The following is a 13,920-nucleotide window of genomic DNA, read 5'->3' as shown; positions in this document are numbered from 1 at the left end:
GAATTCTCCCCATCCTCAGACTTGCACCTTTTTTGGCAAATTTATTCATGCTAGTATATTAACCCTCTTCACCATATGCTTCCAATTTTTACAATTAAGTTTCACGTGGCAACTTTTCAAATGCTTTTTGGAAATCATCTAGACTCTTCATTACTACACCACATACTATTCCTTCAAAGGACTCCAATACATTGGTTGACCTTGATTTTCCTTTCAAACATCCATGCTGATGCATCACAATTACCTTACACTTGTTTCTAAGTGTCCAGCTATAACCTTCTTAGTCATTCATTCTTCGACCTTGCCCATGACCGATGTCAATCAAATCAGTATCTAGCTCCCTGTTTGAATAGACAAGTTACAGTTTCCACTTTCCGGTCTGATTGCAAAATTCTCTAGATTCTGGTAAAATTCAATCTCCTAACTTAGCCATCTCTTTTAAGAGGAGAATGTGAGGACTGCAGATGCTGAAGATCAGAGTCAAGAGTGTGGTGCTGGAAAAGCACAGCAGTTCAGGCGGTAGAATCAGTGTTTCGGGCATAAGTCCTTTATTGTTCCTGATGAAGGCGGCAAATGTCCAAAACGTTGATTCTCCTGCTCCTCAGATGCTACCTGACCTGCTGTGTTTTTCCAGCACCGCACCACACTCGTCTTTTTTAAGATCTAAGGATGATGTCCATCAGGATCCAATGACCTAGTGCACCTACCTTCAGTCTCCCCTTCTTCCTCCTTCCCATTGTCCTGCCTTCCCTCTCCTTTCTCCTTCTTCTTTCCTTCTCTTCATCACCTCATTTCCCCTGCCCACCCCCTTGCCTCACCTTCCTACTACTTCCTCCTCCTCACAAACATACTTTTTCCCCACCTACACTTGCATTGTTGATAGTGTAAAATCAGGAGGAACCTGAATTCAATGACGTACTGGGATGATTTTACATACTTTGATTGTGATACCCTGACAGAAAAATACAATTAGTGAGATACAGTCAAAGCAGAACATAATATTGAGACAGACAGCAAATTCTGATAACATTTAAATCAAATTTTTGACCAGCACTGAATTTCCTCACCCATACTTTCAAATACATAGTTTAGTTTCTCTCCCAATTCAGCTATCAAGTTACCATGTCTAAAATACTTGAGAGAAGTAAAATTGACTCATTTTATTGTGTTCATTTGTCACAAAGTTAATTTTACAGTAAATTCTACTCTACCCTAACGTTCATATGGGTATCTATAAATTTCTCAACATTGCACTGTAAGCCAGTGCTAGTTTAAATAAGCTGATAGCACTCATTCATGTAACCACAAATTAAATATGACCCAGAGTAGGCGTGGCCCAGATTCTTGGCACTTAAATTCTATCGCACTTTTGCGGTTTGCTTCTGCACATTAAATTTTAAAGGAGGTTGTCCAATTCGCTGGCTCTTGTCATTTGAATGTTGAATTTACTTCAGGAACAAATGTGCTGTGATTGATGTTAGATTAAAGAACACCAAGTCAGACCAAATCTGACCCCGTTCTAACTGGTGGATCAGTTGTTTGAGTTAGCTTTAAGTGGGTTTCAGTGAGGTTTCTTGGCCTTTGGCTGGTTTCAATGTGAGAGTGAGGATCTCCACCAGAGTATGGCTCCGTGTCTGTATTATCTGTTTTGTGGTCGTTGTTACTGTTGTCTGTCGGAGAATGAGAAAATTGCATTGACTATCAGCAATCAAATTGACAAGGAGACAAAGCAGCTGAAACAGAAGCAAATGAGAGAACTCAAACTCCTAGTTTTAGGTAAGTGGAGAATCAGGCACTTTGGTGCAATATCTCTTTTTCACCATGAATTTAAAACAGTTTCATTTATTCCCTTATTCATGAATAACACTGCTTCATATTTTATCAGAGTTAAGCAATGTCCATTGAACTTTTTTTTCTTTCAGAAGGGAGGGAGGAGTTTGTCAAAGTTTTACTGCATTTTAAAATGGAACATAAGGCATAATCTTCAGATTTTAGATTTTCACCTTGCAGTTGAGATAACTTTGCATTTCTTTTGCAAAAAAACTCTATGTGGGGGGGGATGTTCGAGCACAATTAGCCTCCAAGGCTAGGGCCTTCCATTTCTGTCCATTGGTGATCCCTTCATATCCTATCACGCCGGCACAGTGGTTAGAACTGCTGCCTCACAGCGCCAGAGACCCAGGTTCAATTCCTGTCTCGGGCAACTGTCTGTGTGGAGTTTGCACATTCGCCCCGTGTCTGCGTGGGCTTCCTCTGGGTGCTACGGTTTCCTCCCACAGTTCAAAGATGTGCAGGTTAGGTGAATTGGCCATAGTGTTAGGTGAAGGGGTAAATGTAGGGGAATGGATCTGGGTGAGTTGCTCTTCAGAGGGTTGGTGTGGAAGGGTCGAAGGGTCTGTTTGCGCACTGTAAGTAATCTAATCATATCCAAGATGCAATCCCGATATGGCAAACAGGAGTAATTGTAACATCATCCTTAAATCAGCTGTGAATAAAGGTGTCACACAGAGGGAGGAAGACATACAAATTTGCATTTATTTTGCGGATTTCAGTCTCTTCAAAAGTGCTTTACAGTCAATGAAGTACTAGAGTCATAGAGTTGTTCAGCACGGAAACAGACCCTTTGGTCCAATTCATTCATGCAGATAGATATCCTAAATTAATCTAGTCCCATTTGCCCGCCTTGGGAAAAAGACCTTGGCTATTCACCCTGTCCATGCCCCTCATGATTTTATAAACCTCTACAGGGTCACCCCTCAACCTCTGACCCCCCAGGGAAAGTAGGCCCAATCTAATCAGCCTCTCCCTACAGCTCAAACCCTCCAACTCTGGCCACATCCATTTAAATCTTTCTGCACAATTTCAAGTGTAATATCTTATAGCAGGAAGACCAGATTCGAACACTATATTTCAAAATTGGCCAAACTAGTGTCCTGTACAGCTGCAACATGACATCCCAACTCTTATACAATCAGTTCTGCTATAACACGGTAGATCCTTTTTAGTGTCATAAGAAAATTATGTAATAGCAGCACTATTTAAACTGATAGGGCCAGAATCACATTATAACCAACACACGCTTGAAAATTTCATGCTTTAAAAACAGTGTCTCTAGTTTGCCAATCGTGTCATAGTGAAATGCACCTTATAGCAGAACAACCTATACTCAGTGCACCGACCAATAAATGTAAGTGAACCAAATGCTTTCTTATGCTGTCTACCTGCAACTCCACTTTCAAGGAACTATGAACCTTCATTCCAAAGTCTCTTTGTTCAGCCAGGCTCCCTAGGGTCCTACTATTAAGTATATAATTCCCACTCCATTTTGCCAAAATGCAGCCCCTCACATTTATCTAAATTAAACTCCATCTGCCACTTTTCGGCCCATCAGTCCATCCGATCAAGGTCCATTTGGAGTCTGAGATAACCTTTTCACTGACTACTACACCAGCAATTTCGGTATCATCTGCAAACTTACTAACCATTCTTCTTATATTCACATCCAAATCATTTATAATCAATGACAAAAAGCAGTGAATCCAACAACGGTCCCCTTATAGCACATTGCTGATCACAGGCCTCCAGTCCAAAAAACAACCCTCCACCACCACCGTCTGTCTCCTACCTTCAAGTCAATTTTGTATCCAAATGGCTAGGTCAACTTAGATTCCATATGATTGGCTAACCAGTCTAACATGTGGAACCTTGTCATAACGACTTGCTAAAATCCGTTTGGAACGTGTCTATCGCTGTACATTAATCCATCTTCTTTGTCACTTCTTCAAAGAAACTTAACTTAGTGAGACACGATTTCCCATGCACAAAGCCATATTGACAATCCCTAATCACTCCTTGTCTCTCCAAATGCATGTAAATCCTGTCCTTCAGAATCGCCTCCAACAACTTACCCACTACTGATGTCAGGCTCACCGATCTGCAGTTCCCTGTCTTTTTATTAACCACCCTTCTTAAATAATGACACCACGCTAGCCACCCCCCAGTCTTCCGGCACCTCACCTGTGGCTATCAATGATAAAAGTATCTCAGCAAGAGGCCCAGCAAACACTTCCATAGCTTCGCACGAAGTTCTGGGTTACATTTGATCAGATCCTGAGGATTTACCCACCTTTATTTTTCTTGAGACATCCAGCTCCTACTCTTTAGTAATATGGACATGTTTCAAGATATCACTCTTTATTTCTCCAAGTTCTATAGCTTCCATATCCTTCTCCACAGTAAATACTGAGTCAAAAATACTCATTTAGTATCTCATCCATCTCCTGGGGTACCACACATTGACAACCTTTGTGACCTTTCAGGGGCCCTATTTTCTCCTGAGTTACTCTTTTGCCTGTAATGTATTTGTAGAATCTCATTGGGCATGGGGCGGTTAGGTTCTGCCTGAGAAAGGAGTCATGAGATATTTACTCCGACTTTCCTCCCATTTCCGATGTATTGTCTGAAAGACTGGCACCTGCTCCACCAATACTGTACAATCCAGCAGTAGATGGATTGTTAGGTGGATTGGTAGTACTTTAAAAAACTGCCTTGTAGTATCCAGGGATATGAACATTTTGTGGATTAGCCATGGTAAATGGTGAAGGGGGTGGGGGTGAACATGGTGGAGGTCTGGGTGGGATACTCTTCAGAGGGCTGGTGCAGACCCAATGGGCCAACTTTCCACAACTGTAGAGATTCTGTGATTCTAACTTACCACCAGGGGCAGTGCAACAATGATCCAAATAGGGAAGAATAGGAAGAGAGGGACGGTATTCCATTAGAATAGAGTTAGGAGGAGAAATAATGCAGACCAACCTCACAACACCCAACTTTTTCTGAATGCTTCAAAGGTGTTGGTGGACACTGACTGCTGTCTCTCTAAGGACACGCAGGCACGAATGTAGCAACGGAGGAAGGGCAAGCATTTGAGACTCAGCTGTTCTTGATAACTGCTGATCATTGCCATTAATTGGCCTTTTAATTATCTTAATTGGTTTGGGTAGAATTCATCAAAACCCTACCATGTGGAAACAGGCCAATCGGCCCTACAAGTCCACACCAATGCTCCAAACAGTATCCCATCCAAATCCATTTCCCTACCCAATTACTCTACATTTAACCCTACCTAATGCACCTAACCTACACAATCCCTGAACACTATGGGCAATTTTAGCCTGGCCAATTCACCTAACCTACACGTTTGAATTGTGGGAGGAAACCGGAGCACCTGGAGGAAACCCTGGCAGACATGGGGGCAGTTACCCGAGGCTGGAATTGAACCTGGGTCCCGGCACTATGAGGCAGCAGTGGTAACCACTGAGCAACTGTGCTGCCAGAAGTCATTCCTCTCCAAATTTGGCTGGCAGAGGAAAGGTCCAGGGGCAGAGATGCTGCTGGCAAACCAGTACACTGATCAGTGGTGTAAAATTATACACTCACCAACAGGATATCAAACCTACAGCTCAGCGAGCAAACCTACACCCTAAATACAGGAAGTAGTGTTCAACAAGGATCAAGTGAGGTTGGAATCTGCTCATTGTGTTTACCCCGATATTAATCTTGGCATAATTACAGCAATGGAACTATGGAGTGTTAGGAAAGAAACATAGGTTAACTACATAGACAGCAAAGGAGTGTTTGGTAAGAGAGAATACAGAGAGATTAGAATAAAAGCAAAGGAAAACAATTAAGGCAAAGAGAGACTAGGAGAAAAACCTTTATATTCATATACCCATCCAAATGCCTCTTAAATGTTGCAATTGTACCAGCTTCCACCACATGTTTTAAAATAATCTAACAAAGCAGTAACAGTGACATTACAACATACAGTTAATAATTCATCAGAAAATGATGTAGCACCAGATCACTAATACATGACAGGTGTCATTCCTATAATAAAAATATTGAAGGATTTATAGATATTTTATAATCCACCTGTTTACAGATGGCATGACACACCTCTGGAGCAAGTGGGACTTGAACCTTAACCTCTCTGGTTCAAAGGTAGCTACACTATCACTGTACCAGACCAACATCAGTGGTAGGAAGAACTGTAGAATCCATTCTAAAGAAAAAGGATAAAAGAACATCCAGAAATAAGAAATACAATAATGAATAGGCAGAATGAATTTCAAAACAAAAAAACTCACTAGATTATGTTTATTTGTTTATTGAATATTATTTTTAATAATGAATTAACTTTAATATTAACTATTCAGTTCATTAGTTTTTGAGGTAAGAATAGAGAACCAAGCTAACGGTAATGGTACATTTCGGTTATCTGGATTTTCAAAAGACCTTTGATAAAGTCCCCACTACAAACTAATGAATAAGGTGAAAGAAGATGCACAGAGTGGATTGTTAGCTGGCTTCAATCAGAGAGACGGAATAAACGGAGTTATTCATAGTGGCGGAAGGTGGGAACTGCTGCTCCAAGGAGAATCAGACCTGGGATTACTGTTACTTCTGTTATGTTGTTATATTAATCATTTGGACTTTGGAATCAAAAACGCAAATGCTATATTCATGGATAACACCACATTTGGTCAGAGTCTAAATTGTGGATAGATGCAACAAAGTGCTGGAGAACATTAACAATGGGCAATTAATTGCCACATGAGGTTCAGCAAAGTTAAATATGAGGTGATATATTTCATAGGAAGACTAGAGAGCTCATGTATCATTTGGAACGTTCAGATCTCAGTGAGGTAGAGGAACAGAAGAACCTTGGAGTGCAAATACATCAATCCTGAAGGTAGCATTACATGTTAGCAAGACCATGATGAAAGTCAAACCAAGAACAAGCCTACATTTCGAGAGGAATAAAATTGAAAAGCATGGTAGCTATGCTAAATCCATATTGAACATTTGCTAGATGAAGTTTAGAGTAGTGCATGTAGTTCTGGACAGCATATTATAAAATATTAGAGGCACTGAAAATTGTCCAAGGGAGAGTCAGAAAGATGACCCCAAAAATATACAGGTATGTGCATCAGGAAAGGATTGACAGGCTGGGTCACTTTACTCTTGAGGAAAGAATACTGAGGAATGATCTAAGAGATATCTTTTACATTATGAAAATATTTTGACAAGAGTGCACACTGAGGGAATGTTTCCACATGTGGTTATGACAGTGTCAGGAGGCCATCCACATTAAACAGTCACCAAGAAATCCAAGGGGATGTTTAAAAAAAACATTGTCCAGAAGGTTATGGGAAGGTCAGGCTCAGTGCCAGAGGAAGTGTTAATGTGGTGAATGTAGTTATATTTAAGAGGAAATTAACCAAATTCCTCCACTGTTGCTGGGTCAGAGTCTTGAAATTCCTTCCCTACTGCCATTGTGAGTCTACCCATAGCACATGGACTGCAGCAGTTCAAGAAGGCGCTCACCACCATCTTCTTAAGGGTAACTCGGCATGGGCTACAAATGCTGGCCCAGCTAGTGATACCCACATCCCACAGAGGAATAAAAAACAAAGTACACAGTAAGAAGGAAACAGAGGCCCACAGTTCTAGCTTTAGATAAGAAAGATGGCTGGAGGCCTGAATGTATCATAAACAACAGATGGACTGGTTCTCTACCAATGTAATCCCATATACAAGAAAAGCATAGAATGGTTGCAAAGTAATAAGAAGCCTAATTATTAAAAAGATAATTTTTTTTGGCTCTCTCCATCACCTCTGAATAATTTTGACTCAATCAGAGGTGTGTTTCTGTAAGAGGTCTCTGATACTTCACATTTCATACCTGAGCATGGGCAGTGAAACTAGAAATAGGTAGCAATTTGATCCGAGGACGTTATACAGTGAAGCAGGAACCTACCCTTACCCAAGACTCATATGCACTTCCCAGCAGGGAAGTGGCAAGGGTCAGAGACAATGATGAGGAACACGTGCCTGGGCCAGTAAGTAATTGCTTCATGTAAATGTCTTTAACTCCATTAGTATCACACTCAGCTACCTGCTTCCTTCTAATGACTTGAGGGAACACAATGCAGTTTAACAGGTTCTCTTGTTGTCATGCACTTGTTTGAAAACACAAAGTGTACTGGCTGCCTTCCATCAGCCTTGAGCACTGGTGGAACTTCCTGGCAGCTGAAATAAATGCTGTAAATTCCTGCTTCCATTTCCTTGAGACATTATTTGACTCTTTTGTCGTGCAAGTGTAAATTGGTACAATACATTTTGCTAACGTAACATAATAAGCATCCAGTTTGAAAACCTACATCTTCGACAATCAACAAAAATTGAAAGTACAGTGAAATCGCAATGAGTCTAAATTAAATAACCTCAAACTCCAGCTGCAGCATCTTGTTAACCATTATTGCAGACGAAAGGGGAATAAATGATAAACCAAAGTTCTGGATAACTAGTAACTCTACATTAACAGAACTGGTGTCAGCTTTTCATATGACTACAGCAACCGCTTGGAATGGAGTTATGTCACGCTGAAGTGCAAACTCCGTGAGAAAATTAAAAGCGTTGCTGGTTGGTGACAAAGTGAATTAGTTATAACAAATGGAAAAGTGGCGCTGTAAAGAGCAAAGTTGACATTGCTGAAGAGTGGGAGAATCCACCATTGGGTTTGAAGGCCATTCTGAAGACTAGAACAGTTTGACAAGGCAGCATTAGACTCAAACAGTTATACAACACAGAACCCACGTCTGTGTCGAGCTACAAACACCAACTACACCAGTACCATTTGCCTGCACTTGGTCCAGAGCTCACTTTGCCATATTTTAAATGCTCATTCAGGTGCTTCTTAACAGTTGTGAGAGTACCTGCCTCTACTACTCTCTGAGTGAACAGCATTTTTCTCAGATCTTCTCAAAACTACTTATTCGTCCCTTTGAATTTATGCCCTCTGGTCTTAGACATGTCTATCATGGGTAATAGATTGAGATCTATCCTGTCTAAGTCTCTTAGAATTTTCTATACCTCAATCAATTCCCACTAACCCCCTCAAATCCCCATGCCACACCCTACCCTCAGCATCCTCTGCTCCAAGGAAAACAAACCCAGCCAATATGGTCTCTCCTCCTAACTGAGATTTTATATCCCAGGAAACATCTTGGTGAATCTCCTGTGCTTCCTCTCCAATCCCATGTGGCACCTTATAAATTCCTACTTTGGAAATAGAACCTGTCTGACTCAAGATTTGAATACATACAGACTCTAACCTCACACCTTTAATGCATTGTCTGAGTTGAGATGTCACTTTTTTTTATAAAACCTTGCTATCTTGGGAATGTGACCTGAAAAAGTTCTGGGATTTACATATTAATGATTCAAAACCTGCAACCCATTCTAAAAGATGAATGACTTAACAGCAATCTAGGTTTGTTCAATATATCATATCAGTTGCACGACATTATGATCTTGTGCTAGAAATTCTATGCCTTATGATCCTGCCCCACTAGTTATCTAATAAGGGAGCAGTGCTCTGAAAGCTCATACTTCCAAATAAACCTGTTGGATTGTAACCTGGTGGTGTGTGATTTTTAACTTTGCCCACTCCAGTCCAACACTGGCACCTCCACATCATATAAATTCAAAAACAAAGAAAATACCACATGAGCAAAGATTGAAAATAATGCATAACAACCACTGGTGGCTTTAAATTCTAAGCCACTTAGGCAGAAGGTGACTTAGAATTGTGTAAAAGAGAAAGCAGAACTTGAGAAATTACAGATACTGACATAGAATGCTGGAGAAACTCAGCAGGTCTGGCAGCATCTTTGGAGAGAGAAACAGAATTAATATTTCGTGTCTAGTAAGACTCCTTTTCCGCAGAACAGTTCTGAAGATGCAGCCGTGCCTACACCCACCAGTCTTCAGCTGCTCCCATTTATTATGTGTCATCTTGTCCAGTAAGAGAGGGAAGAGTGTCAGTGAGTGACTCACAATGTGTTTTGCTGATGCTCTTGGCTGACTTAGATTTAAATGGAAGCTGTGAGATGTGAGGGTGAGGCTTACAGAGAGTGAAGAGAATAGGCAAGCTAGTCATGAGTCTGAATAGCCAGATGTTGTGCAAATGGAGATGTGGTGCATCACTTAGTGGGTGAGGTTGGTGTTGTGGCGAGTTGGACAGTGAGTTTGAAAATGCATTCAGTTGACTTTAATTACTTGTGTGAGGTCACTGAATTTTTCTGGCATTATGGACATGTCCTTGACGTCAGACTCCTCACATTGAACTTTGTGGGTATCTGCTCCCATTCCTGCCTACAGGCTCCCGACGATCACGATCTTTATTCTCTTCCACTAAGGCCTCCACAACTGGATTACAGAAACCTGGGAGCACTCTGTGACCTGCCTCATTGAGCCTCTTCCCTTTAAGGAGCATTTTCAGGGAACATCCCAACTCCTGCCACTGCTGGAGTACAATCCCACTTGAAAAGGTGGGCCTTGTCACAATCACGGGCACAGCTCTATGTTTGAATGCTGCCTGCATTGCTTCGATTGGATGCAGGGTAAGAAAGCATTGCAACCAGTTTTCACAAATGGGTCATATCCAATTTTTAGCCCTTAGAGTATAATGCAAATCTTATGTGCAGTTCAATTGTAATTACTTTAGCTAGTGATGTATCTCATTAGTCTGTATATTTATGCAATGCACGATGTCTATTGGATGCAGTAGGTAAGTTGAATTTCAAATAAATTAACCTCATTTGTTAACTTTAGAATGTTGATCAGAAATGATTATTTGGCATTTTGTGTACCTAGAACTTGGAGGAGGAAAAGAACCAAAGAAGCAGATATTTTCCAATCTACTTGTTCAGAGAGGTTATTACTCAGATGGCTGGATAGCTGGTTGTGACGAAGAGTGATGTTAACAGTGTGGTCCAATTCCCACACCACTGAAGTTACCATGAAAGACTGACCTTCTCAACCTCTCCCCTCGCTTGAAGAGTAGTGACCCTCAGATTAAACCATCACCAGTCATCTCCCTCTGATGAGAAAACAGCCCAAAGGTTTGGTTTGACAATGGCAATGTTATCCTTATTAGACACCTCTGGAGCAGGTGGGACTTGAATTTGGGACTCCTAGGTCAGATATATGGACACCATGACTACACCACAAGAACCCTCACAGTGACCAAAGCAGCATCAAAAATCTCTTTGAAACGTTTCACATGTATTTGCTGTGAAGGAAGGTGATATGTTCTGCTGCCTCAACATGAGACAGTCATTAGTATATTTTGCTGCTCTACAATTGTGCACTATATTACCCACAAAACACAAAGTTGCACTAATTTCCTTTTCCAATTCACTTCTAGTTTTGATATTTGGAGCATCAGCTTGGATTTTATGCTCTGGACTCAGGGGCAAAAGTGTATCCAAATGGGTCACAGTTGGCTAGTCTGGGGTTTATTATCCACTTGTAGTTGACCTGCCAATGAGCTATTTTTTTAAAATGGAATCACATTGGTTTGTCACTTTGCATCATGTATTTTAGATAATCCTGCAGTTTTTATTGTGGTTTTTTTTTTATGCCTACACACAATTAATGATTCCATTTCATAGTTTGCCATAATTTGTGTTGTACACTTGACCTTAAGAATGCTAATCTAACACAACAAACCCTTTGCTAAGGTTTTGATTCTGGGCTGGTCACCCGGGATCGCAGAAATAAAGGGCCATATATCTCAATCCTCACCCTGACAGAAAGCCTCTTAATAATTATACCCTTATAGCTCTATAGCTTTGGCCTCCTCACACAATATTGTACCTTTCCAAGTGGACACAGCAGGCTAGAGACATGCACCAAGGTCTGGACTTCCAAGAACTTCCATTCCCTTTGCTTTCCATTGACAAACACCTCCTTTTCTGGCCATATCTTTCCAACATCAGCTTGTCTCTGAAACCAGGGGGTCACCATGTCGCAAATTTGCATGCAGGATGATACAACAAAACAATGTACTGCTTGTCGCAGCCGCTTCTGGCTGGTTTCTGTGATCTGTCACAGTTGAGGATTCTAATTTGTACCTCACTGTCTCTTTTAAACCAGGCACTGGAGAAAGTGGCAAGAGCACATTCATCAAACAGATGAGAATCATCCATGGGTGTGGATACTCAGAGGAAGACAGGAAAGCATTTGCAAAGTTGGTCTTTCAGAACATTATCACTGCAGTACAGTCCCTTGTCAGAGCTATGGACACATTGAATATACAATATCAGCTGCAGGAGAACAAGGTGAGAATAAAAGGATTGATGTTAAAAAATTGGCAAATGTAAGTTTTAAATTTTTGATTGTTCTGTTTTGGGATTGGATTGCCTGTTTTATGTATTGTGTAAAGATTATTCTGTCCTTGCCTAAACAATACTATTACTAATACTAGCCCAAAACTAATAGTGGAGGTGAATTTCTAGGTTTTAAAGCAACTGCCTGGAAACTTTAAAATTAAAATACTGCAGATTATGGAAAACTGAAATAAAAACAGAAAACGCTGGGAAACCTCAGAGATCTAGCGGGATCTTTGGGGAGAGAAAGAGAGAGAGGGAGAGAGAGGGAGAGAGAGAGGAAAACATGTTGAGGACGATGTCAATCTTCTATAGCACTTTCTGTTTTACTCCTGAGAAATTCGTCAACTTCACCGATCGGGAAAGCACAAGCAAAAGAATATTGGCACAATGCCACAATCCACACCTTATTGAAATAACGCTGTGAAAAGGTCTGTACTTTCTCTCCATATTTGCCTGGCAAGCTGGTAAGGTTCTATGAGCTTTGAAAATCAGCAGGAACCTTTTGTATGCTTTCGGAATTAGAAGAGTGTTTCAAACAAAAGGAAAGTGAATGGCATAAAGGCAAAAGAAGCTCATTTTAGTACCTTATCTGTCAGAAGCACCAGAAGTAGCAGTTTGACCTATCACTGAAACATCTCAGACTGTCCTATATAATGAGTATTTTCAGTGTAGGTAATAAGGCAGCCACTGTCAGTATTCACCAGACAGCAAATGATGAATTAATTTTTTTTTGGTTTCATTTGAAAGCGGAATGTTGGCCAGACACCAGGAGAACTGGTTGCTGATTTTAAAAAATCTCATGGAGCTATTTGAATGTTCACCTGAGAAAGGCAGATAGCAGCTCGGCATACTGAGCTGGCTAAAGGACCAGACCTTCCCCTCCTCCTCCCTCCTTCCCCCCCCCCCCCCCCCCCCCCACTCCTCAACTCCAACATTATAGTGTCTCAATATTCAGCAGTTTGATTTACAGATGTCCTCACTAATGGTATCCATCAAGCTGTTCATTGCCAATGTTTATATAATGTATGATCTATACGATGCACAACAGCACCTGCCAATCTTGCTTCGACAGTCCCTCACACCCCAATAACATCTCCATCAAGAGGGACAAGAGCACTTCAGAAACTCCATCATCCCCAGGTTACACTCACCCAGTATTCTTCCTGTTCCTTTATTGGTGTTGGTCACTGTCCTGGAATCCTTTGTCTGGAACCATCGTGGGAGAGTGATTACAATCAGCACTGGGTGGTTCAGTGGTTCATATGGAGAAGGCCCAACAACACACTGTCAGGGCAACTAGATTCAGCAATAAACGAGGTCTTCACAGTAAGGCCCACATCCTCAAAATCATTTCGTGTTGAAATTTCAGCATTTTGATTCATGGCACAGGTTCCTTGTTAAAATATTAGAATGTTTTCTTAAGCATTTGGAATGAATGATGTACCATTAAAGATATGGCTTTTCACCGCAGAATGTATCTATAAACAAGAGGTAGTTAGAAAAAGGAGGAAGATGAGGTCAGGGAACCTCAGTGACAACAGGCAATTTTGTTTCAATATTAAATTGTATGTGCAACAAGGAACAGGATCCTGACAGAAATATTATCTGTTTGGCAGAATGAAGCATTTGCTCAGACTAAATTATTTTCTTGCCAGACAATCTCAAGTAGGTAACCTCA

At 40.9% G+C, this 13,920-nt stretch overlaps 1 protein-coding gene across 2 annotated transcripts in view; it reads left to right on the top strand.

Annotated features, from left to right (window-relative positions):
* Window positions 1-1,430: 1,430 nt before the first annotated feature.
* LOC140494709 (guanine nucleotide-binding protein subunit alpha-11-like) overlaps window positions 1,431-13,920 on the top strand; it is a 31,424-nt gene continuing 18,934 nt past the window's right edge. For both annotated transcript variants that reach the window (XM_072594222.1, XM_072594221.1), the window contains exons 1-2: window positions 1,431-1,776; window positions 12,007-12,191. In XM_072594222.1, the coding sequence (XP_072450323.1) occupies window positions 1,623-1,776; window positions 12,007-12,191 (339 nt within the window). In that variant the 5' untranslated portion in view covers window positions 1,431-1,622. The remainder of the gene's footprint in view (window positions 1,777-12,006; window positions 12,192-13,920) is intronic.

This window comes from Chiloscyllium punctatum, chromosome 24, assembly GCF_047496795.1.
Source record: "Chiloscyllium punctatum isolate Juve2018m chromosome 24, sChiPun1.3, whole genome shotgun sequence".
NCBI classification, from domain to species: domain Eukaryota; kingdom Metazoa; phylum Chordata; class Chondrichthyes; order Orectolobiformes; family Hemiscylliidae; genus Chiloscyllium; species Chiloscyllium punctatum.
The sequence above is the reverse complement of the archived record's forward strand: the minus strand, read 5'-3'. Positions and strand labels throughout refer to the sequence as shown.